This window comes from Orcinus orca, chromosome 6, assembly GCF_937001465.1.
Source record: "Orcinus orca chromosome 6, mOrcOrc1.1, whole genome shotgun sequence".
Classification (NCBI taxonomy): Eukaryota; Metazoa; Chordata; class Mammalia; order Artiodactyla; family Delphinidae; genus Orcinus; species Orcinus orca.
The window spans coordinates 120,488,523-120,513,836 of NC_064564.1; the positions used below are offsets into that span (position 1 = coordinate 120,488,523).

The 25,314-nt window shown below is 53.8% G+C and overlaps 2 protein-coding genes across 13 annotated transcripts in view; both read left to right on the plus strand.

The window, feature by feature from the left end:
* Positions 1–3,118: 3,118 nt before the first annotated feature.
* On the plus strand, positions 3,119–10,285 carry ARRDC1 (arrestin domain containing 1). 3 transcript variants are annotated; one of them, XM_012538731.3, is made up of 8 exons: positions 3,119–3,304; positions 7,940–8,050; positions 8,484–8,534; positions 8,636–8,790; positions 8,961–9,143; positions 9,239–9,415; positions 9,500–9,905; positions 9,979–10,285. In XM_012538731.3, exons 1-8 carry the CDS (start codon positions 3,187–3,189, stop codon positions 10,041–10,043), a joined length of 1,266 nt encoding a protein of 421 aa, XP_012394185.1. In that variant the 5' UTR covers positions 3,119–3,186; the 3' UTR covers positions 10,044–10,285. The 3 variants fall into 3 exon arrangements, with proteins under 3 accessions (XP_012394185.1, XP_012394184.1, XP_004284976.1); XM_004284928.4 differs by having other exon boundaries at positions 3,120–3,304; positions 9,488–9,905; XM_012538730.3 differs by having other exon boundaries at positions 9,488–10,285.
* Positions 10,286–13,190: 2,905 nt separating this feature from the next.
* Positions 13,191–25,314, plus strand: part of EHMT1 (euchromatic histone lysine methyltransferase 1) — a 147,171-nt gene continuing 135,047 nt past the window's right edge. For 5 of the 10 annotated variants that reach the window (XR_007477987.1, XM_049711161.1, XM_049711163.1 and 2 more), the window contains exon 1: positions 13,191–13,277. Coding sequence is in view for 6 of the 10 variants with exons in the window: in XM_049711161.1 (XP_049567118.1) it covers positions 13,215–13,277 (63 nt within the window). In the remaining 4 variants the exon portion in view is untranslated. The other 5 variants (XM_033415174.2, XM_033415177.2, XM_033415176.2 and 2 more) reach the window with 3 other exon arrangements.

A 25,314-nucleotide genomic window follows, 5' to 3' on the forward strand; every position in this document is an offset into this window, starting at 1 on the left:
AGCCCGTGTCCCCTACATTGGCAGGCGAATTCTTAACCACTGTGCCACCAGAAAAGCCCCCTGTGACTGTTCTGATGCACTTAATCTGGTAGAAAGTTCTGGGACTTCCAAGCCCAGGCCAGAGGACTGGCAGCTTTACCTTCCTCCCTCTTGGGGGCCTGCTCACAGGTAATCAGTCTTACTACCTGGACACCCTCATGCTGTGCAGAACCCCAAGCAAACCATGTGCAGAGGCCTCAGGGAAGGGACACTTGAGCAGCCCCCAGCTGTCCCAGCCACCCGAGTCAAGGTGCCAGACATCTTGGCCATTCTAACCCAGGCAGATACCACACAGAGTAGAAGAGCCTCCCAGCTGAATGCAACCTAGTTTTCAGAGTAAGTAATAAATTTGGGTGGTTTTTCATGCAACAATAGACAGCCGAAACAGCCAGCGTCCCTCACGGAGCCACAGTCAGGATGTGTGAGTGAGGCGAGAAGTCTGAGACTCTTACGTCCAGGCTTTCCCTCTCTCTCTAGGTGATCTCTCCAGAGGATTAGCCAGGTATTGTCACATGGCAGCTCAGGACTGTCAGGGAATGAGAACAAAAGCTGCCAGCCCTTCATAGAGCCTGAAACTGGCATGGCATCTCTCTCTCTGGCAGTTCAAGCAAGTCAAGGGGCCAGCCCCATTCAGTGGGAGGGGTGGAACCCACCTGCTGATGGGAGTAACGGCGTGAGTGGAAAGGGGTGAGAGAAGTTGTTGGGTGACGTTCAGACAAACGTAAAGCCACAAGAGGGGCTGCTGAAGCCAGCTGGGGAAGGTTCTCAGAGGACAGGAGTCAAGGGAATGAGCACTGCCTTGATCATGTTTTTTATTTTCTAGATTTTTGATGCTTTGACATCTTGAGGGCCTTGCTGGCTGGGGAGAGACTGCCCTTCCCAGGCTGGCTAATTCCTAGAGACAGCAAACAACTCACCCACCAACACACCTTTCACTTGCAAACCAACCGATCCAGAGCCCACACCCCAACCACCTCCTGTCACCAGTACACCAGCCAGTATTTCCCTGCCTAAATCACCCAGGGCCAGGTACTGGACCACTAGAGACCGCTGAAATTATTCAAACTATCCAATCCTAAACTTGCTCAAACTTGCGTACCCTGCCTCCTTCCCACTGAAAACACGGTAAAGGCTCTGGCCGAGCTCTCCTCTCCCTGCTGTTCCTGATGGCACTGGCGCTTCCCCATGTGGCCCTGCATAGTGTGGCGTGCCCCACTTGGGAGCTGTAAGTTCTAAACTCTTCTTTCAAGGCAGTTGGCTTTGTGTCTGTCACCTTACCATAGCTGATTAAAACAAATCCTGGGTTCATGTTAAGACAGAGGCCAGGAGGTTGAGGTTGGAAGGAAACCTATGTGGATTCGGAAGTCAGAATTCCTGCACAAGTGGTGCTGGAGAGAATGACAGTGAGTGAGTCAGGAGCTGAAATCCCCAAAGAATAAGGGGGGCAGGCCTTGGCTTTGGAGGTAACAGCAAGAGTGGAGGGGGGAATGAATTATTCTTCTGAGAAAATGAGAGTTAAGGCTGGCAGCTATTAGGGCAAAGGGGAAAATGGTCTGGAAGTGGTCATAAGGAGTCAGGAGAGCATCCACCCTACCTGCAGGCCCAGAGGTACAGGGGTTGTACGAAAATAAACATTTACACTTTAGAGCCTCCAGGGGAAGCCCGGGCTCCATGAGAGCATGAGGAAAGGAACGTTTAGAGAAAAGCAAAAGTTAGGGTGGTGATGATGGTGGACATGAGGGCACACCAGCAGAGCTTCTAGAGGGGAGAGGGGGTCAGAGGAAAGGACATGCAGAGCCCTATAGGGTGCGATTGTAGGAAACAGGTGTGACCTGGGGTAAGGTCACCCATTTTCTGCCCCCATCTCCTCCATCTCAGCAGCAGCCAACACAGCGTCTCTCTCTGCCTCCTCAAACACTTCCTTTTTGATTTCTGCCATGGACACTTGTTTTTTGGGGCTGCCCGCCATCCTCCCTATCCCATGGGCACCCCAAACTCCTTGTTCAGGGAGTTTGCACAGTCCTGACAGGAGAGTGTCAAGCTGGCCAGTCAGACCCTCCCTCCTGAAGCATCAGAATCCCGGGTAAACCAGGTGGACCTGGCGCCTGCTGCAGACCCCTGGCCCTCAGGGCCTCCCTGGCTGCTGCCTTTCCTCAGCCTGGCCCAGTGGACCCTTCAGCCTGTGAGGCCCCTCTCCTTTTGCTGGAGGGCTAGATTAGCTTTCTCTGGCTTCACCCCCACTTCTGATGTCATCAGTGTCCTGAATAGAGTTACCATCTACAAACAAGGGTCTAACAAATCGTTCGTCCTCTGTCTCCCGCAGACTCATGCCTAGGAGTGCCAGTTCACTTGGGTGCCTAACAGGCACCTCTGACTCTGCCGGTCACGATTTCTCCCCTTCCCCACCCCCCAAACAACTTGTATCTAGGCCGGTTGTCTCCATCAAAAAAATGCCACCCCATTCGCCCAGCTGTTCTGGACAAAAACTTGGCCTCACCTTGACGCCCTCCTTCAAGCAACCCCATATTTAACCTGCCAGTAGGCGCCCAGCACCTTCTCTAAGCCAAGCACGGCCTTCTCTCGCCTAGACTCCCGGATTTGCCCTCGAATCCGCCCCTGGGTATCGAGCCCCACCCCTCACCTCTCCCTGCCGCTGCTGCAGGCCAAGCGCTCCCCGCCCCGACACAAGCCCAGCCTGGAGACTTCCCTCAGTGTAGAGACGCTGCACGGTGGAGACCCCGGGGCGGAGCCTGAGAGGGGGCGTCGGCCCGGCCCGCCCCCTCCACAGGTGAGGCAGCAGGGGGCGCAGGTGCGCCGGGTTCCCGCGGGCTGCGCCCGAGCTCCACCCTGCTGGCCGGGGCGGGGCGGGGAAGGGCGGGTTGGGGGGACGGACCGAGGCGGGGCTGGGGGGCGGGCAGGAGCCAGCGTGGGGAGCTGGGGGGCCGAGGGGGGCGGGGAGGGGTGGGGACAAGAGGGGAGAGGGATGGGGGCGGGGGGAGCAGGGGGCCGGGCGAGGCGGGAGCGGGGGCGGGGCGGGGGCGGGCGGGAGGCCGGGGCGGGGCAGCGGGGGCGGGGCTGGGCGCGCGGCGACAGCGGCAGCGGCAGCGGCGGGGGCGGCAGCGCGCGGCCGCCCCGCAGGGCCGCGGCATGGGACGGGTGCAGCTCTTCGAGGTCCGCCTGAGCCACGGCCGCGTCGTCTACAGCCCGGGGGAGCCGCTGGCGGGGGCCGTGCGCGTGCGTCTGGCGGCGCCGCTGCCCTTCCGAGGTGGGCGCGGGGTCCGGGAAGGGCCGCACCTGCGGCGGGCCGGGCATGGCTCCGAAGCGGCGCGCGGCCGCTGGGCCCGGGACACGCGAGGCCGGGGGCGCGCGTCCGGCTGCGGGGGGCGCCGCGGGGCGGCCGGCCGGGCGGCGGACCGCGGGGGTGGGAGGCCGGCGGCGGTCGGGGCGGAGCAGGGAGGCCCGGGTGGCCCAGTCCTTCCGCATCTGCCTTTCCTGTCCTCTCCGCCAAGGGCCGTCCAGACTCGGGGCGCGGGCTTCGAGCCTGTCTACTTCGCCGAAGGCCACTCTGACCTGGACCCGCGACGCTTCTGACCTTCCCTGTCGGGTCTCCTGTCCGCCGCGCCCTGCAGCTGCTGGGCCCTCACCTGGAGCCCGGCCCGCGCTGGGCTTTCTCTCCCATACACCCAGGCAGCCCCGCCGAGTGTGCGGGTCCCCGGGGGCGGGCTGCAGGGCACTGCTTACACCCAGCCCGAGGCTAGTCCCTAAGGGCTGGGAGGATCTTGATAATCCCTGCGTGCCGTAGGCCGCCGTAGCGGGCATCTGGGAGCCGAACCTGAGCCCTCCTGGCCGGTCCCTCTGCTGGCGCAGATATCTGGGACTTTGAGACCAGGGATCCGGTTGCTGCGGCGCCCCTAGCTAGGGCTCCCTGCCGGCGCTGGCCTCGTCTGTCTGCTGCCTGAGGTGTGAACCGGGCCCTGCGGGGGACATCACACCTGGTCCCTCTGGGCCGTGGGCGAACCGCCGCCCGGGCGGGGTCTCTCTCCTGACCCCGGCTCTGAGTGTGAGGTTGCGTGGTGTGTCCGTCCTGGGGCGCTTCTCTACCTTGGGGTGCTTGGCCAGAACCACAGCTGCCGGGCTTCCCTCTGGGCCTTGACCTTCCAGGCCCCCGTGTGGTTGACCGTTCAGCGCTTGGGGTGCCCGCTGAGGATGCAGAGCCACCGTCCTCTCTGGGCAGCTGCCTCCTCCGTCCCGGACCGGTGACACCGCCCACCTCCGTAACGTGTCGCCTCTTTCCTGTCTCCCCAGTTGGAGTTTGGGGTTGGGTGGGGGTAGGTGTGCTTGTGGCAGGGGCACCGGGGGGACAGTGCAGCTCTGCTCTGGGGCACCAGTGAGAGGTGAGTGCGGCTGGCAGGGCACAGGAAGGAGGGGTGGGCCGTGGCTGGAGGACAGACGGACACCACAGAGACCCCACGCAGAGCTCTCCACCTGGCCTGCTGCCCTGTCACCCCCTGTAGCTGGGGCCCAGGGCGAACAGGCTGTTGTTGACCACAGTGAAGGGGTGGCCTGAGCTGTGCGTGACTAACCTGGGCTGGTTAGAGCCCCGCAGCCTCCACGTGGTGGGTAGGATGTGGGTAAATGGACAGCTGGGCCCCAGGAGGCTGAGGGAGTCCCTGACTGTAAGAGCCCTGAGACAGGGAGAAGCAGGTCAGGTCACAGGCTGGAGAGTCCAGCAACGACTGGCCTCGCGCCAGAGAGGGTATTATTTTCAGTTTGCCCCCCAGGGGTAGGGGGGATGCTGGTGCTGGGGCCTCTGTAGGCCTCCGGCCCTGCCGGGGTGTGAGAGAGGAAAGACCATCGTTCTTATTTTTCCTTTCCCTCAAAAGACACTTGTTACCAGGCATTGATGCAATAGGGGGGCCCCCAGGAGGACATGGAGGGTGGGGGGCAGCAGGCCTCTGAACACTTGACTGAGGAGTGTCAGTGATGGTCTGCACTCAGCCTTGGGGACGCCGGCTGCCTTGGGAGCTGATGTGGAAGAAGGCTGGAGACGGAGCTGGAGACTGGGTCCAGCCCAGCTGGAGGCTGGGGGTCAGGCGGGGCTGCCCTGTGCTCTGCTCTCGAGGTGGGCGACGAGGGAGGGTGATGCCCGGACAACAGTAGCAGCCAGCTGCCAGCTCTGCCGGCTCCCTGGGCTCTCACCGTGGGCCAGATGCCATTCCCACTTCCCAAGGACCAATCCATCAGTCTTCATAGCAACCCTGGGAGGTGGGTGTTGTTATTCCTCTCGTGTTACAGATTTGGAAACAGGACAGAGGGAAGTGGCTTGCAGGCTAGAGCTGTAGTGAAAGGATGTGGCAGAGGCTGGGCTGCCCCAGGTTTGAGGGAGCTGATGGAGGCTGGGACAGACCTTGGGGACCAGAGGGGGAGCAAGCAGATGGGGAGCAAGCAGAAGTCTTCGTGTTCAGACTGCAGGTGGTACATAGGAGGAGGGCTGCTGGACAGGTGAGAGTGCTGGCTCAAGAGGAAAGTTCCAGAAGCCACTCTGGCACAGGATCCACATGATGATTCTCCTTAGAGAACTGGAGCAGCCCCAAACCTCCAGTTCCCCCTGCGCCTCCATTATTCCCCTGCGGAGGAGAGATTGGACAGGGATGGGAGTTTGTTTCGAGTCGGTGATTGGAGGCTGTTCATCCAGGCAGGGTCCCCGAAGGGGCCTCACAGCATATGTGCAGAGGGGGCCCTGGCACAGTCGTTGGGAAGTTCACAGAGTTCGAGGGCCGGTTTGTTTTTCTGGGGCCAGGTGCCACCCTGACTTGTTCACCTTAATTGTGTGGCCGGGTCCTGGCTGAGTGTGTGCCTGTTTCAGCCACCCTGCTTTTGGACGCGTAGGCTATGCCTAGGTTGTTTGCTATTAGGAGCAGTGTTGAACAGGGTGAACAGGGTGAGATTCTAAGGGGATCTGCTGGATCCCTGGAACGCGTGTGTAAAATTACAGCAGATCTGCCTGCTTCTTCTCCAGGGCCTCCGTCGTATCAGCCGACAGGTTGATTGCTATAAGCAAGTGTCTGTTTTTCTACCTTCTCTATGACACGTATCAGAATGTTTAATATTTGCCAATCTGATGTGTTAAATGGTAAGTCACATGAGTTTCCGTGAATTCTAGTGAGGTTAGACAGCTATTCCTTTATCTGCTGCTGTGTGAAAGTCACCTCTAAGCAAACAAATCACGCCTAAACTAAGTTGTTTAAAGCAACCATTTTATTATAACTTGTGCTGTTGTGGGTTAGGATTTTGGGCAGAGCTCGGCAGGGTGATTCTTCAGCTCCGTGTCCCATCCACTGGGGTCACTTCACAGTGCTCAGCTGTCACTGGGCCAGTCTGGGGACCATCGCACCCCTTCCAGCACACTCCATTGTTCCCAGCATTCCCAGGGCAGCCGGATTCAAGGGGGGATGCACCCTCTCCAGGAGGAATGTTTCCAGAAGTGTGACGCCTGCAATCCACCAGGACGTCTTCTAGTTACTTCACAGTCAGGCTTCCCCTTCTCTCCTCGTTCCACGCCGTGCCTCTCTTGGGATGTGTTGGTCTGTAGGAGCACTGCTGATGTCCCAGACCTCCAGGGTGGGAACAGTTCCAGGTCTGGCCCTAGGAGGGGATGACGGGTGGAGCGTGGATTAGAAATTAGGGCCGAGGTCCGGGTGGTGAGCCTGGGCTGGCACGGAGGCTGAGGGCTGGTCACTGGCAGTGCTGATGGGGCGGAGGCCGAGTCACGGGTTCGTGGAGGGCAGCCCAGTGCACTGTGGGACCAACAGGAGGCCTGCATCAGCAAGGTGGGGCCTGCCTGGGGAGACCACAGACAGACCTGGTGTGGCTGCCCCTGGCCCTGGGCACTTGAGACACTGCATTCTTCCTGCCTGATGGCTTTGTCAGGAGGGTGTCAGATTCCGAGTTACCTTCCCTTCACCAGTCCATCAGGTCAGGGGAGGACGGGCAGCTGGGCAGGCAGGCTAAAGCCTTTGGCCTTGACTCAGCCCCGCAGGGAGAGGAAGAAATGGAGGGAGCCACAGGGCTACCTGTCACTGAGCTCCCACCCCCTGCCCTGTTTGGGTCTCCAGCCATGGTGTCCCCTCTGGTGACCGGCCTCGGCTGGGCCTGGTCCAGCCATGGCCTTCTGACTGTAGTGGGCTCTGGACGGAGGAATTTGTGTTCCTGATCACAGGGCGGAAGGCGGCAGCAACCCTGCTGCCTGGTTCCTGGTGTGTGTGCTTCCCCTGGGGAGTGTGGGGGAGGACCAAGCCATCTCGATGCAGAAATCAGCGCTCCTGGGCAGTACTGGCCCAGGAAGCCAAGGTGTCCCCACCCTCTGGTGTGCCAGACTGTTGGGTTCCTTATCTGCTCAGGCGGGTCTGACCACATTCCTGCAGCATGAGGGCTAATAGGTAGCTTCCTGGAGCCTGAAGGGGTGCCTCCCAGCCTAACTGACTTGCCTGAGAGGCAGCAGGAAGGTGGGGTCAGACGTCAGCTGCCCCAAACAGCTGCCTCTGTTCACCTAGGGTTTCCCAAGCACCCCTGTAGGGAGCTGGGTTTTCACAGGTCTGGTTGGGCGGGGGCTGGGGGTGGGGCTTTGCCCAGGGGTCATCTGGGTTACCGTCAGGGCCTTCATGTTCTGGATGGCACGACAGGTAGAACTCTGTGCCTCGCCACCCTGGCTCGCTGAGAGCACCTGAAGATGTGGCACGGACAGGAAGTGTCCTCTGGAGGGTAGCAGGCCATGTGCTGGCCTTCCCAGGGCCTAGCTGGGTGGTCCTGGGTGCTGCCCGTCCTGCCTGAATCCCTGTGCTGGGGCTAGGGAGGGGCCCAGGCCAGTCTGGTTGGGGCTTATGCTGTCCCCCCCTTGCAGCTATCCGGGTGACCTGCACGGGGTCCTGCAAGGTCTCCAGCAAGGCCAATGACACAGCGTGGGTGGTGGAGGAGGGCTACTTCAACAGCGCTCTGTCCCTGGCCGACAAGGGTGAGTCTGGGAACCCTTCCCTCACCTCATCCCACTGAGAGTGGGGTCTGTCCACCTGACTTCCCCATCCGCCTCTGGCATCCCCGTGCTAGCCCACCCTCTCCCAGGACTGTGCACCTTGCTGGATTTCCCTCCCTGGCAGGCACAGGGCATTGCCTGATGGGGGCTGGGTGGCTGAAGAGGGCCACCTTCTCCTGGATTTGGATGGGCTCCGGCCCCCGGAACAGCCCTGCCCCCTCTCCTGTTCAAGCCAAGCTCTCACCCCCATCCTTTGCCCAGGCCACAGCCCTGTGCTGCTGAGGTGCTGGAGACAGAGGCTAGGAGCCCAGCAGCCAGATGCAGTGTGAGCTGGTTGGCTGCAGGGCCTGCTTCTGTCCTGGACCCTGTGAGGTCACCTTGTCCCCTCTCCCCTACCTCCCTTCTGTCTCTGCAGGGAGCCTGCCTGCTGGAGAGCACAGCTTCCCCTTCCAGTTCCTGCTTCCTGGTGAGAGCCCAGCCTGGCCAGGCCAGGTGGTGGCAGTTGGCGAGGGTGGGTGGGAGGTGGGGTGGGGGGCAGTCGGGTACCAGTCCCTGCTGTCTCTCCAGCCACAGCTCCCACGTCCTTTGAGGGCCCTTTTGGGAAGATTGTGCACCAGGTACGGGCCACCATCGACACACCACGTTTTTCCAAGGATCACCAGTGCAGCCGCGTGTTCTACATCTTGAGCCCCCTGAACCTGAATAGCATCCCAGACATCGAGGTGAGCCTGGGCAGTGGCCTCCTGGGTGGGCCCACCCTTGCCTGACACCCTGTCCCCAGCACAGGTGAGGCGGCCAGGGTCTGGAAGAGCAGCGGCCTCTCTGTCCTGAGCTGACCCGAGGATCCCGCCTACCCACACTTGCCAAACTCCCTCTCTGTTCTCCTCCCAAGCAACCCAATGTGGCCTCCACCACCAAGAAGTTCTCCTACAAGCTGGTGAAGACAGGCAGCGTAGTCCTCACCGCCAGCACCGACCTCCGAGGCTACGTGGTGGGGCAGGTGCTGCGGCTGCAGGCTGACATTGAGAACCAGTCAGGCAAGGACACCAGCCCTGTGGTGGCCAGTCTGCTGCAGGTCAGAGTCCCCTCGCCTGCTGGGCCCTGTCCCCACGGGGCAGAGGAGGGGTAGGTGGCTGGCCTGCCCAGGCTCACAGGCTGGCCCTTCCCCAGAAAGTGTCCTATAAGGCCAAGCGCTGGATTTATGACGTGCGGACCATCGCCGAGGTGGAGGGCGCCGGCGTCAAGGCCTGGAGGCGGGCTCAGTGGCAAGAGCAGATCCTGGTGCCTGCCCTGCCCCAGTCCGCCCTGCCGGGCTGCAGCCTCATCCATGTGGACTACTACCTGCAGGTGGTAGGGATACAGGGGTGGGGTGGGAGGAGGGGCCGGTGGCCTGGCTCCTCACTCGCATAACCTCCCCAGGTCTCCCTGAAGACGCCGGAAGCCATCGTGACCCTCCCGGTCTTCATCGGCAACATCGCTGTGAACCACATCCCACTGAGCCCCCGGCCAGGCCAAGGCCTGGTGGTGCCCTCAGCGCCACCCCAGGAGGAGGCGGAGGCTGTGGCTGGTGGCCCCCACTTCTTCTCGGACCCTGTCTCCCTCTCCACCAAGAGCCACTCACAGCAGCAGCAGCCGCCTGCAGCCCTCGGCTCTGTGCCTGGCGCCCCTGAACCCCATCCTCAGGATGGTAGCCCTGCCCCCCACCCGTTGCCCCCTCCCTTGTGCATCTCCACAGGTGCCACCGTGCCCTACTTTGCAGAGGGTTCTGGAGGGCCGGTGCCCACGACCGGTACCTTGATCCTCCCGCCTGAGTATAGCTCGTGGGGCTACCCCTATGGTGAGTGGGGGCCTGGGGCCTGGCAGGGAGGGGGAGCCACGGGCCCCATGCAGACCTGGCTCTCTCCCTGCAGAGGCCCCGCCATCCTATGAGCAGAGCTGTGGCGGTGTGGACCCTGGCCTAACCCCAGGGAGCTGACCCCATGTCGCCTTCTCCGGACGGGCGGACCTACGCCCTGGGACTAGGCTCCCAGGGCCTCGTGCCTTCGCTCCCGGCCTGGCCCGGCCCACTCAGGACCCGCCGCTGCCCGCCGTTCCCTGCGGCCTCTGCCTCCGGACCAGCTTCTGCCCCGACCAGCCTCCGCAGCCCCCCTGTAGTCGGCCTCTCCCCGGGGGTTGGGGCCTAGAGAGACTTGGTGTAAATAAAAAGCTTCATTTGTAGAGCTGGGCACAGTGGCCTGTGGGACGCCCTCCTCTGCCGGGTGTGTGTGCGCGTGTTCGGGTAGTGGCTGTTGTGGGTGTGCCCAAGCCCCCGGGCTTCTCAGCCCCTCCCCTCCCTATAGGGCACGCCCCTCAGCCTAGCCCATCCATGCACGACACGCCCTCTTCGGGGCACGCCCCTTTTCAGCCCCGCCTTTCCCTGCGGGGCACGCCCCTCTCCTCGGCCCCGCCCCTTGCCGTCGTTTTCCCCCCACCCACCCCACCCCCTTCCGCTCTGGGTCCCTCCTCCTTCCGGGCGTCTTGGACCGGAAGGTGGGGGGGGGGCGGGGGAGCGATCCGGGCAGGGAGCAGAACCAGCTTTGGGAATCGTCCGTGGCGGTTAACCAGGCCCGGGCCAGGCGCTTGGCCTCCCGGTTCGGCTTCAGGATTTGCCCTCGGAGGCGGGCTTGCGTGTTTGGAGCCTCAGCATCAACTTAAGTGGCCTTGTGACAGAGGGAGAAGACCACCGCTGTTCCATTTTGTTAGCATACATCTTGGGCTAGCCGTCTGGCACCCACCACTCCAGGCTACGCAGTTTAGACTTCGTGTGCCAGACGAAATCCGGTCGGGGGGAGGGAGCAGGCTTCCCCAGTTCCTTTACCCTTGGCCTCAAGTCTCCTGCCCCTGCCGTCACCACTGCCACGTCTGGCTCTGAGGGATGCTGCTTCTCACGCTGAGAAGTAAATAGTATCACTTTTGCACACATCCCACTGGCCACCCTTTACAGTTGGAACTGTACAGGCAGCCATGTACCCTAAAACTTTACTATTTGTGGGACAAGGAGAGAATGAATATTGGACAAAAACACAAAGCATGCCACAAGAAGGATAACCTGTGAAACATCTACTAGAAGCTGTAGCCTCATAGTTGAGACTCTGCCTGTTTCAAATCCCATCTCTGCCTCCCGACAGTGTGTGGCCTTGAAGGCACACCCCTGCTTTGGTTTGCTTACTTACAGAATGTGGATGAAAACGACGTCCACCTCCCAGGACTGACCTGACGGTCACTGAGTCAACACGTAACACATCATGTGCCGAGAAGAGCACCTAACATCATTGGTCGGCGACAATACCAGCATAGGGTGGGTCGGGCTGATGGTGCAGAATGGGAACATCACCTACTTCTGACACATTCATTTACAGTCGGTCTTTGCCTAATGAAGGACTTTTTTTCACATCTTAACTCATCTATTCCTTCAACAAATATTTTGTCTCCTGCATGCCAAACATTGTTCCAGGTACTAGGGCACACAAAACAAAAATCCCTTACCTTTTGGACTTAGTGGGGCTGACAGGCAATATGGCAACGGAATGCTATGGAGTAAAAGAAAGCAAGGAAGTTTTGGGGTGCAGTATTGTTTTTAAATAGGGGCAAGCGGACATTTCCCTGAAGAGGTGGTATTTAAGACCCAAGGATTGTCAAGAGGTGAGCCACACAGATACCTGAGATATAAGTGTTTCAGAGTAGGGGCAAACTAGGGCCCAAGGCAAGAGTGGAGAGAGAAAGGCTGGTGCCAGAGAAGTAGGTGCGGGTGAAAGCTGGTGGAGCTGTGCAGGCTGTTAAGCAAGACCGCTCCTGAGCCTCCCGTCCTGAGGCTCCAGACAGAGCTTGGGGTTCCTGGCCTGTCAGGAGCTGACTCAGGCTGTCCCCCCAAACCTGGGAAGTCTTCCTTGGTACTTAGGATCGTCCACTGCCTCCTCTGCAGCTGAGTGCACCGTCAGTGCACTTAGTGGAATTTTCCTGGAGTCTCATGTTCCACGAGATTGAACCCTCACAGGAGTGAGGCCCAGATTACCCTTTGACTCAGGGCCTCCCCAGTTCCTGTTGTGAAGACTGGCCAGAGAACCCCAATTTCAGTCTATGCTGCTTTTCTCAACTCCCAGGGGATGGCAGAAACACGTCTGGCTACGGGGAGTGGGTGGCCTAAACCAGTCTACGTGGGCTGTTCAGTGAAGGCTGCTTGATATGCAGGAAAGGTCTCGCCCTGTGCATAACTGGGGGGCTTGCAGAAGGCTGGGGTGACCCGAGAGGCTGCCCAACTGGGGCCACCTCCTAACTGGAGCACACCACCCCCGGCAAGCCTGGCATCTTCCCTAACCAGAGCGCCCCCCCCCGCCCCCAACAGGGACAATCCTCCGCCTTGGACATTCCCCACCCTACCCACACTTCCCAACCAGGACACTGTCCCCAGCCAGGGCACAGCCTCCTAGCGGGGCACCTTCCCTAATCAGGGCATCCTCCCCGACAGTCCGGACATGCTCCCAGCCGAGCACCCCAGCGTTGGGGCAGTCCCTCTAACTGGGGCACCTCCCCCAACTGGAGCACCGCCAACGCAGGCAATCCTCCCCAAAGGGACATTCCCCCTCCCGCCTCAGGGCAGCTTTCTCAGTCAAGACATCGCCCCCCGCCAGGCACACCTCATAACCGAAGCACCCCCACCCCCGAGCTGGGCCATTCTCTCTAACCGGATGCAGCCCCAACCGGGGCACCCCTCCCAACCGGGCACAAGCCCCACCCGGGCACCGCCCTAGGACGCAAGTCCAAGTCCGCCTTCTGTGAAGGCAGACGGAATCGATGTGTGTCCGGGGTTAGAGGTCAGGGGTCCTTCCCCACCCCGGCCGGCCCGCTACAGTGCCTACGCAGAATGAGAGAATATAGAGCAAACTGGAGGACTACGGGAGGACGACGTCCGGCGCCGCGCCGACCCCGGAAGCCCGCTGCGCCGGGTTCCACCCCCGCGGCCGGCCATCGCGCTCCGGTTCCGGCCGGGGCAGGCCCGCGCCGCGGACGCCGCTCTCGGGCTGCAGCGCGCAGGCGCGGGGGCGGGCGCAGGCGCAGACGCGCGCGACCGGCCCCGCCCCGCCCTGGGCCGCGAGGCGCGGGCGGGGCGATGGCGCGCGGGAGGGGCGGGGCCACGCTGCGGGCCCGGGCCATGGCCGCCGCCGATGCTGAGGTGAGGAGCGGGCCGGCGGCGGGCGCGGGCACGGGCGCGGGCGTGGGGGCGGGGGCGGGCGCGGGCCGGCGGGCCGGGCGGGGCGGGCGCGCGGGCGGGGGCGCGAGCGGGCGGGGTGCGGGCTGGCCGGCGCCTCCTCGCCGCCGCCGCCGCGCTTCAGGCCGAGGCCGGGCCGAGGTGGCCGGGCGTCCGGGCCGCGCTGCGCGGGGCGCGCTTTGTGCGGGCTGGCGGGCGAGGTGAGGGCGCCGGCGAGGCGCGGGCGAGGCGGGGGCGCGGGCGAGGAGAGCCGCCGCCCGCCCCGCCCGCACGCCCGCCCCGCCGGCGCCCCCCGCCCCCCGCCCCCAGGCCGCGGCCGGGAGCCCCGCGGAAGGGGCGGAGGACAAAAGGGAAAGTGGGGCGAGCCGGCCAAGTTGGCGGCGCGAGCGAGGCGAGGCTGTGCGCTCCCGGCGCCGCTCTTGCGCCCGCTGACCTTTCACTTTGTTCCGAAGAGGATGGCTCGGTCTTGAAGGAAAAGTTGGCCGGGCCGGCGCGCTTCTCCCCGGACAATGCTGCCGGCCCCGGTGGCTGTCAGGAGCAGGAATGCACGACTTCGATTGATTTCCAGGCAAACCGCTCACGCGGGCTTTGCATGTAAAAAGTTCCCATGCTTTTGTTAATGTTCCTGGCCTCCCCTTTGCTCGTCCTCAAGGATAGTTTTTCCCTTGCTTGTAGCAGCAGAGAAAGCAAACTCTTGCGAGATGGGCCACTAGCTTCCCGCAGAAGGGAAAAGCAGGCGGGAGGCGGTGTGCCCGGGGAAGTGCAGAAACAGTGCGCTCTCCGGGCTGACACGAGGGACCAGTTTGGAAAAAAGTGATGATCTAGCAGTTTCTCTGTGAAATTGCTCCATGTGTAGTAACTGCGGGGACTTCTGAAGATCAGAAAGCTAAGGTGTGTGATAAGGCCCTTTTGCAATAACCTGGTGTGTAGACGTAGTATATTTTTATCCAGGTAATGCACAATCTTTTAACATTTCTTTAATTTTCTCTTGCAGTTTTGGGGGGTGTGGATGTAAGTAAACTGGGGAGGTGCAGGAAAGTTCCTGAATTCAACGCAAGGACTGTTTATTAGCACCTTCAACACTCAAGGAGTGTATTAGGTTCAGAAAAACAGAAAAGGTGAATTAGATAACCCCAAGTCACTTGTAGGAGAGAAGATGTGTAGTGATTATGATATCGTTTATTGAGCAACTTCCGGGTCCCGGGCACTGCAAGCCCTTTAGGTAAGTCCTCTCCTTTAGCTTTCTCTGTTCTGTGCAGCAGGTACTGTTATTTTCTATTTAGCAGATGCGGGAAACAAGGCTTGGAAGCGATTGAATGACTTGGCCTAGCCAGTTACAGGATTAGCAGTTGTTTGGTGTCTGGCACATAGTAGGCTTTTAATTAATAATTGATGAACAAATCGTCCCAGATGTCTCTGATTCCACAGGCAGCCTTGAATAGAGGGCTTGACTGAGACAACAGCAATGACAGCTTCTGTTTACTAAGCCCTTACCTGTGTCCAGCCCTGCCTTAGCTGCGTGAATTCACTCATTAAAGCCTGACAGCGATCTTTTGAGGTGGGTACTGTTATATCCCCATTTGCACTGGAGGAAAACAGGCACAGTGTGGCCCCAGGTTACGGAGCTTGTGGTGGCGAAGATGGATGCAGGTGGTCTGCCTCCAGAGACTGTTGAGCTGTGTCTGTGGCTGTCACTTTAAGCTAATGAAAACTCTGGGCTTAGATTCGTGATCCTAAGTGTTTATTATGGAGGTGCACATTAGGTGAGGGGCCTCCTGGACAGTGGGTAGGCATGAGGTCATCTGTTGCCACTAAATCGGCGAAATGGTTCCTGGGTCAGGGTTTCCCAGTTGCCAGATGATTAAACCAGAAAGTGGACACTTGAAATTTATCTGACTGTATATTTACTTTTTCTTCTTTTCCTTGACCTAGAAAGAGGTCACCACTTTTTCACACTGAAAAGAACTGCTGAGGTGATGAAATGCATCCCCTGTTTTGTGGATTAGTAAGTGGGGGCTCCTGGGGTTTAATGTATGTTCAGGGTCACCTAAGGCTTTTGACCCAGCAAGACGTTACCTTTCAGCAGGAGGGCCTTCCCAGGCAAATTCTGTGCTTTCCTAGCAGGGTGGCTACTACGTGTCTCTTTCTTTAACCTTGTTTTGTGTTTCTTAAAATAATGCATGCACATGCACAGAGTTTAGAAAGTCAAATAGTGCTAAAAGGCAGTAAAGAGGCTGCCATCCTCTCCTGCTTTTCAAGAGAGGGAGCATCCACTCTTAGCCTTTGCCTCACGTTTTAAATAACACGCTTGTGTTGTCATGCCTTCATTCACCAATTTGAGGCGTTATCTGTTGGCTTCCACTAATGGTAGATGACGATTTCAGTTCTCTCATACTCTGTTTCTCATTTAGGTAACTCACAGTTGTGGTTAAATCTATATCAGAATCTTTGTCAGTCTGTTCAGGTCATTTTTGTGCCGTGCTGAGCTGGATGGTAAACCACAATTGGATTTCTTTTCTTGGGCAGACTTTTTTACTTCCCTTGAGTTAGTAATTGCTTTATTTTTCATTGGCCTGATTCCCCTTGAACCTCGGAATAATGTTCCCGCACCTTTCATTCTGTAAAATGTTTCTCAATTTAAGTTTTTACCACTCAGCCCTGTCAGCTCACCCGCCGGTTCCACAGTGCTCCTCAGGCACCCCAGCCCAGGCGGGATGCTTGTTTTCTGGGCCTGTGCACGTTCCCATCCTGGAGATTCTGGCCCCTTCTTTGCCTCTAACGCTCCCCTCTGTGTGTTCATTCACTCATGGTGGTGGAACTCAGTCTCCAGTAGCTTCCCAGTAGTTTGTTGGGAGGCAGCCTTTTAGAACTTGCATGTCTGAAAATGTTTTTATTTTACCACCGCACTTAAAGCATAAGTTTGGCTGGGCTTGGCATTCCAGGTTGCAAGTAATTTGGAAGTTATTGATCCAGTATCTTCTAGTATTTGTTGTTGCTGTTGAAGTCCAGTTTGATTTTTTTTTTTTTTTTTTTTGGGCCACACCGCATGGCTTGTGGGATTTTAGTTCCCCAATCAGGAATTGAACCCGGGCCCTCGGCAGTGAGAGTGCGGAGTCCTAACCACTGGACCGCCAGGGAATTCCCCAGTTGGATTCTTAATCCTTCGTAAGCATTATTCCCACATCAAACTTTTAGGATCTTTGCATCCTTGATTTTCCTAATTTTCATGATAGGCCTTAGCTGTAGCCTTTTTTCATTTATCATACAGGGTACTAAGTAGCTCTGAAATCTGGGGATTGATGTCATTTTATTTATAGGGAGGTTTTGTATTATGTATTTGAGATAGTTTGTTCTTTGTTATTTTCTCTGTGTTCTCTTTTTCCAATTCCTTCATTTGTTTTTTGTTTTGAATAAACTTATTTTATTTATTTATTTTTTGGCTGTGTTGGGTCGTCATTGCTGTGCGCGGGCTTTCTCTAATTGAGGTGAGTGGGGGCTACTCTTCATTGCGGTGCGTGAGCTTCTCATTGGGGTGGCTTCTCTTGTTGCAGAGCACAGGCTCTAGGCGCACGGGCTTCAGTAGTTGTGGCTCGCGGGCTGTAGAGTGCAGGCTCAGTAGTTGTGGTGCACGGACTTAGTTGCTCTGTGGCATGTGGGATCTTCCTGGACCAGGACTTGAACCCGTGTCCCCTGCATTGGCAGGCGGATTCTTAACCACTGAGCCACCAGGGAAGCCCCCCAATTCCTTTATTTGAATGTTGGACTTCCTGTACTGAATATTCTAATTTTTAAAAATCTTTCCTCCTCGTCATGGCTTGATCTTTTTGTTCTACTTTTTGGGAGTGTGTTTGACAATTTTCCAATTTGTTACTGAATTTTTAACTTCTTTCATATTTTCATGTTCTTTACTGTTCTTTGTTCCTTTTTTTTTTTTTTTTTTCTGTGGTACGCGGGCCTCTCACTGTTGTGGCCTCTCCTCTCGCGGAGCACAGGCTCCGGACGCGCAGGCTCAGCGGCCATGTCTCACGGGCCCAGCCGCTCCGCGGCATGTGGGATCTTCCCGGACCGGGGCATGAACCCGCGTCTCCTGCAACGGCAGGCGGACTCTCAACCACTGCGCCACCAGGGAAGCCCTCTTTGTTCCTTTTTTTTTGTTGTTGTTCCTTTTTTAATGTCTCCTTTTCTTGTTTTATGTATACAGTATCTTTGCTTATCTCTTAATTTCAGTTAAAATTTTAAAATTACAGTTAAATTTTTAAAAAATTAAAAAAATAAAATTAAATTTTGTTTCCCTCACTTTTTCTGTTCCCTATGCATTCCTCTTTGCTGTTGTATCTTTTGGTCTCTTTCATTCGTGCTGGAAACCCTTCTTCCAATGTCTGGTGATCCTTGGCTGTTTATTCATCTTTATGAATAAAGTACTAAAAATGGGAAGCTGAGTGTATTGGGGGACTTGTTGTTGCTTTCACTGGAGGGTCATGACTAATGTTTTCTTTTTTTTTTTTTTAGTGGCTCCCCTCCAAATGTTACTGTCCTCTGGTTCGGTTTCCTTGGAAAGGGAGCCTTCAGTCTCTGCCTTGTGGGATGGATGTTGGAGCTAGGTTAAAGGGCAGGGGGAAGGAGAGGGTCTTCCCAGGGTTCACTGGGTAGCCTTTGCCTAATTCCCTTGCTTTCAGTGAGGTGCCTACTCCTGTCTTTCTTTGTGCTGCTCTCCCCAAGTGTGGTATATTCTGGTGACTTGTGGCTATAGAATAGTGCTTGTCTGAGTGTGCAGGAGGGGCCCGGGGACCTGAGGGTCCAACATTCCTTACTTGGAGTTTTACACCACATCCCTTTTCAGCTTCAGGCATCACCTCTGGCTTTAGAGACTTTCCATGGTTCTGTGGGGCCAGTCAGCCTGGTCCTCAGCAGTGACTACCTTGTTAGGTTTCCCCTTCCTCTGCTCTGTGGAGTGATCGAGGTTTCCTCCAGCCTCCGTCTTCCTATTCATGTTTTGTGTAGGGGTTTGAAATGTTTCCTAGGTGGAGTGCCTGTTTCTCTTTCCTGTTCTTGTCTTTTGTTGATCTTTTGATAAGAGAGGGGAGTGGAAAGTCTTTTCTGCATCCAGAAATCAGAAGCATTTGCTATAAATCTTGAGAAGCAGATTTTCACCCACACTAAAAGCACAGCTATCCTGTGGAAAGGGCTGCCCATCTCAGATCTTACTATGTAGTATGTGGTTCTGGATCATAACCAGGGAAGGTTCTGGAGTCATAACAGAGGTTAGCAAGGGCAGTAAACGTACCTCAGCCCTGATGCCCAAAAGGACATCTGTGGGTAGCTTAGTTGTTGGAGATCCCACACGTGGTCCGTGCCGCAATGGGGACTAGAGCCCCCGCGTACTGCCATATCACAAAACGGTTTTGTATGTTTGACCACATTTTACTGAGTTTGTCTTTGAAGATAATTTAGCTTATGGGAACCATATTTTGGGCTCTTCCCTTTAGGAACTTTATGTTATTTGCTATTTCATGGGACTTAGCATGTTTGATGGATGCCGTTATCTTACGGTAGGTGGGCAGTTTGGTTTCAGTTTACATTGCTTGCTCAGCAAATCACACAGGGAATGGTGATTGGAGACCAGTTATTTTGGCCTACCGCAGGGTGGTACAAAGGGCATGAGTTCCAGAGTTGAGAAGTTCTCCCACTTACTGTCCCACTTTTATTTAACTTCTAGTATTTTCATTTATTAAAACAAAACAAAAACGTCTTCAGTGGTTTTGGATTTTAAAACACAAAAGATGAAGTGGTTCTTTTTTTTAAAAAAAGTATTTATTTATTTGGCCGCGCCGGGTCTCAGTTGTAGCACGTGGGATCTTCGTTGCAGCATGTGGGCTCTTTTAGTTGCGGCATGCGGGATCTAGTTCCCCGACTAGGGATTGAACCCGGGCCCCCTGCATCAGGAGCGTGGAGTCTTAACCAGTGGACCACCAGGGAAGTCCCTGAAGTGATTCCTTTAACTCTTCAAAGGTGGCATTTCCTTTGAAGTGGTGTCTTCCCAGATAAGAAGTCAGAAGTCACTTTCCCCGTAACGTCACTGTCAGTTGATATTTTACTTTGGAAAAGTTTTTGGACTGCTTTCTGCATCCCACTTTTAATAGGTTTGTAAGTTCTGATCAGAGTATATTTAAAATGCTCTTTCCAAGCGGTCTGTAAGCGCTGTTGAGCCCCTTCTCTTTATGAGGTGCTATTCTAGATACTGTGTAAGAGGATATGCAAGTTTATGAGATTGGTCTCTGATTTCACAAAATTTAAAGAGTGTGATAGAGCAAATATTACCAAGCGGGAACTGAGATGGAATCAGTTCAAAGTAAACAAGAAAAGGCCCGTGCTGTTGCGCTAATTGCTGCAGGCAGACTTGTGTTGGGAAAGGCCGCTTGAGGAAAATAAGTTAGTCCAGGTCCTAAAGGAGATAAGACGTGAAATGGAAGTGCAGGGTACAGTTGTACCTTTCAAAAAGAAATCAGGCATTTTAGAAAATTTAGAAAATTGAAACCTAGAAAGCTAAGAATGCCAAATATTTGTCATCTGTTTGTGTCTGATCTGAGTGTGCACGTTCGTACTTAAAATCGGCTGTAATCAGTGAGTGCGTGCTGTCTGCACTCTTCTTTCACGGATCATCTCACGTGCTTCTGTGTCTTTTAACATTTTCGGTAGCCACGTGGTGTTTGTTTTATAGATGCCCCAGCTTCCTCGGTTATGGGTTGTGACACTGAAGCCTTTGGTACACGGTGGAATTATGGGTCAGAAGGGACACGAGCTGAAGCTGGACAGGTGGGGTTGGGTCATTGAGGGCCTTGTCGCTGTGGTAACAAGTTGATGGTCTCCCGAGCAGTATAGACAGTCAGCAAGGGATTATTTAGGGATTCACATTTTAAAAAGATGATGGAAGCAGGGAGACCACTGAGTAGGCTTGGGCCCTGTGGTGGATTGAGTCAAGGCATATGTGTTTAAATTTATCTTGAGTAGATGAGTTAGTTACATGGTTCAGAATTCAAAAAGTATAAAATTATAAAGGGAAACATCTGCCTCTTTGTCCTCTAACCACTCAATTCTTCTTTTGGCAGGCTACCGGTATTATAATTATTGAGCGTATACAGACAAATGCATATGTAGATATTTCAGAATTTTTACTGCGGAACTTTTTCATAACTACTCAGAAGTACATGTGGTGGTAGAATGAGCCCCATGTTCCTGTCCCCCGATGTCAACAGTTTGTCTCCTCATGGCCACTCCCCAATCCATCCTCAAATATTTTGAAGCAGTTCTTAGATATATTTCATCTGTATTTCAGTTAATATGGATATTTCAGTCAATAAATATTCAGTCACTGTTCAGATTTTTCATTTCATTTCAAAATATGGTCTATTCATTGCCCTTCATAGGTATCTCTTAATTCTCAGTATATTGATTTCCACGTCTTTATTTTTCTCTTGCAATTAAGTTTTTTTTAAAAAAATATTTATTTATTCGGCTGCAGCAGGTCTTAATTGTGGCATGAGGGATCTTCGTTGTGGCATGTGGACTTTTTAGTTGAGGCATGCAGGATCTAGTTCCCTGACCAGGGATCGAACCTGGGCCCCCTGCATTGGGAGTGGTGAGTCTTATGCACTGGACCACCAGGGAAGTCCTGCAATTAAGTTTTTTAAATTAATTAATTAATTTTTTTGGCTGTGTTTGATCTTCGTTGCTGCCCGCAGGCTTTCTGTAGTTGCGGCGAGCAGGCGCTACTCTTCGTTGCAGTGCACGGGCTTCTCATTGCTGTGGCTTCTCTTGTTGCAGAGCACGGGCTCTAGGTGCGCCGGCTTCAGTAGTTGTGGCTCGCAGGCTCTAGAGCGCAGGCTCAGTAGTTGTGCGAGGGCTTGGTTGCTCCGCGGCATGTGGGATTTTCTCGGGCCAGGGCTCGAACCTGTGTCCCCTGCATTGGCAGGTGGATTTTTAACCACTGTGCCACTAGGGAAGTCCCTGTAATTAAGTTTTTTTTTTGCGGTACGCGGGTCTCTCACTGTTGTGGCCTCTCCCGTTGCGGAGCACAGGCTCCGGACAAGCAGGCTCAGCGGCCATGGCTCACGGGCCCAGCCGCTCCGCGGCATGTGGGATCTTCCCGGACCGGGGCATAAACCCGTGTCCCCTGCATCGGCAGGCGGACTCTCAACCACTGCGCCACCAGGGAAGCCCAGCCCGTAATTAAGTTTTGAAGATAATGGTTTATGTGTCCCAAAGTTTCCCATAACCTTCATTTCGCTGATGACATTCTTACCATGTTGTTTAACATGTTCCTTTGTCCTCTACTTCCTGCCATTGATATTTAAGATCTAGAGCTGCTGCTTTCCAGTGTGATGTCCACTCGCTACATGTGGCTCTTCAGCAGTCCAGATGTGGTTAGTGTGAATTGAGATGTGCTGTAAGTGCAGAATACATGCAGAATTTGCAAGACTTAGTGTGAAAGAGAGAATGGAATATCATGTTAATACTTTAAAAAATATTGTTTGCATGTTGAAATATATATTTTGGATGTATTAGGTTAAATAACATTTATTAAAAGTAATTTGTGTTTCTAATTTTTCTTTTTTTTTGGCAACACGGCATGGCATGTGGGATCATAATTTCCCAAGTAGGGATCACACGCGTGCCCCCTGCATTAGAAGGTGGAGTCTTAACCACTGGACCACCAGGAAAGTCTGTCTAATTCCTGTTTTAAATGTGGTTACTAGAAAATTAAAAATTACATACGTGGCTCACATTATCTTTCCGTTAGACAGCTCTGGGCTGGGGGCTCCATCAGATGTATAATAGATTTGTCTTTTAAAACATTTTAGCAAGAATATGTCGTAACTGGTATTAAGTTTTTTATCAGGCACAGTAAATCTTGCTTTGTGATATTAACAGTCATCGATATTCATTGCTCAGAATCGTTAACTCATTAGGGGTTGCAAAATGGAAGTCTTTATTCGTTAGCTGGAATACTTATACAAAGAAAAACTGTTTAGTGACATGAAGTACAACTCATATGGGCAGGAGGTATAGATTCTTGATACTATTGATAGAGGGACTGACACCCAGTAGCCTCCTAATAAATGCTAGCCTAAGAAAGGCCAGAGAGCTCTCTGTCCTGTGTAGTTTGAAAATTGTTTGCTAAGCTGGTTGTTAAGATGATTTCTCTCCTTGGAGTCTAGGTCCTTTCCTCTCCATCAGATTCCAAGGCTGGCATTTAGGCTTAGAGAGTCTTGGTTACTTCCTCATCCTTGCTGTTTGCCTGTGTTCTGTGAACTCCTTGAACACTAGGGTGAAACAAAATGCCAGTTGTCATATGGGCCAGTGAATGGTCAGGAGTTCCCCCACCTCTGGCTCAGTCTGCCCTTCTGTTTCCTTCTCTTGTAGAAATGGTCTGCTCGAATCTGTCATTATGGTTCTGTAGTATCTGTCACCATATCTTTACCAGATTCAATAGCAATAAGACATGTAACCAAAGCATGAAGACTTTTTTTGGAAATTGTATTAATATATGACATACATACAGAAACATGCACACATTATGTGTCTAGTTTCATATATGTCTCTAGACCCTAGATCAAACAGGGAACATTACCAGAACCACAGAAGCCCCCCCTGGGCCCCTTGCAGTCTGCTGTGTACTTGCCCAAAGGTCACTGCTATCCTGACTTCTGTTACCTTGATTCATTTTGCCTGATTCTGAACTTTGTATAAAGGACATCATGCAGTGTGTACTACGTTTGCCTTTTGATCCACATTTTGTCTCTAGGATTCATCTGCGTTGCTGTGTACTGTGGTAGTTTGTTCATTCTCATTACTGTATAATATTCCATTGTCTGGATATAGCACAGTTTCATTATTCATTGTACTATGCATGGACGTTTGAGTTGTTTCAAGTTTTGGGGTATTCAGATAAGGTGATGTGAACATTCTTATATGTGTCTTTTGGTGAACATAGGTGCATGTTTCTGTGGGTATGTGCCTAGGAGTGGGGGTGTTGAGTCATGGAATGTGCATACGTATCCAAGGTGGTTGTACTAAAGTACAAGTGTAAGGAAGCGCCAGTTGCTCTAAATCCTTGCTAACACTTGATATTGTTTGTCTTTTTCTTTTTAGCCATTCTGGTAGGTGTGTCTTATTGTGGTTTAATTTGCATTTTCCTGATGACTGTTGATGTTAAGCACCAGTATGCTTTTTTTTTTTTTTTTTTTTTGCGGTACGCAGGCTTCTCACTGTTGTGGCCTCTCCCGTTGCGGAGCACAGGCTCCGGACGTGCAGGCTCAGCGGTCATGGCTCACGGGCCCAGCCGCTCCGCGGCACGTGGGATCCTCCCGGACCAGGGCACGAACCCGTGTCCCCTGCATCGGCAGGCGGACTCTCAACCACCGCGCCACCAGGGAAGCCCACCAGTATGCTTTTTGATTATTTTGTTTAGACACTTTTGGGGTGTGCCTACGTAAACTTGTTTTTTTTCTTTCCCTGCTGGGGGGGTATTTTATTCCTTTATGTGGGTGAATGATATTCCCTTATATGAATGTACTGTGTTTTATTTATACATTTATCAGTTGCTTCCTTTTTTTGGCTATGATGACTAATACTGCTATGAACATTCATGAACAGTGTTTGTATAGACATACGTTTTCATTTCTCTTGGGTGTGTACCTAGGAGTAGCTTTGCTGGGCATGTGTTAACTCTGTGGTAAAGAACTGCCAAGCTGTTTTCCTTAGCAGCTTTAGCATTTTACATTCCTGTCAGCAGTGTATGAGGATTCCAGTGTCTCCACGTTCTTGCCAGCACTTGTTATTAACTGTCTTTTAGATTATAGCCATTCTGTTGGATGTGGTGTGATATCTCATTGTGCTTTTGATATGGATTTCCCCTAATGACTAATGATGTTGAGCATTTTTTATGTGCTTATTGGCCATTTGTGTATCTTCTTTACAGAAATGTCTATAGAAATCCTTTGCCCATTTCAGTTGGATTGTTTCCGTGGTAAGTTGTAAACATTTTTTGTATATTGAAGATTGTAGATACAAATCCTTTATCGATATATGATTAGGAAATATTTTTTCCCATTCTGTAGGTTGTCCTTTCACTTTCTTGATATTGTTCTTTGAAGCGCCAAATGTTTTTAATTTTGATGAAGTACAGTTTATCTGTTTTCTTCTTTGTGTTTTTGGTGTCATATCTAACACTCCCTTGCCAAATCCATTGTTATGAAGTTACCGCTGTGTTTTCCTCTGAGTTTTATAGTTTTTTTTTTTTTTTTTTTTTTTTTTTTTGCGGTACGCAGACCTCTCACTGTTGTGGCCTCTCCCATTGCGGAGCACAGGCTCTGGACGCGCAGGCTCAGCGGCCATGGCTCACGGGCCCAGCCGCTCCGCGGCATGTGGGATCTTCCCGGACTGGGGCACAGAACCCGCGTCCCCTGCATCGGCAGGCGGACTTTCAACCACTGCACCACCGGGGAAGCCCTGAGTTTTATAGTTTTAACTCTTATATTTTGGGCTGTGATCCATTTTGACTTAAATTTGTGTATGGTCTGAGGTAGGGGGTCCAACTTTATTCTTTGCAAGTGGAGATCTAGTTGTCCTAGAACCACTGGTTGAAAGGCTGTTCTTTCCCCCCACTGGCTTGTCTGGACACCTGTGTTGTAAATCAATTGACCATAAATGTCAGGACTCGTTTCTGGACTCTCAGTTCTAGTACATTGGTTTATATGTCTGTCCTTGTGTCCGTCGCATGCGATCTTGAATACTGTAGCTTGGGAAGTGGGTTTACCAGCTTTGTTCTTGCTCTTCTGGGTCCCTTGCAGTTCCATGTGAATTTTAGGATTAGCTTGTCCATAGCTGCAGAAAGCCTTTGAGGGTTTTGATAGGGATTGCCTTGATTTTGTGATTCGCTTTGGGGAGCAATATCCTCATAATTATACTTAGTCCAACAGTCCTTGAACAGAGGGTGTGTTTT

Excerpts from the sequence above, each read along its gene's own strand:
- ARRDC1 (XM_012538730.3), top strand. The coding sequence starts at position 3,187 with ATGGGACGGGTGCAGCTCTTCGAGGTCCGCCTGAGCCACGGCCGCGTC. Across the intron at positions 3,305-7,939 it reads GGCGCCGCTGCCCTTCCGAG|CTATCCGGGTGACCTGCACG; the intron begins GTGGGCGCGGGG and ends CCCCCCTTGCAG. Across the intron at positions 8,791-8,960 it reads ATAGCATCCCAGACATCGAG|CAACCCAATGTGGCCTCCAC; the intron begins GTGAGCCTGGGC and ends TCTCCTCCCAAG.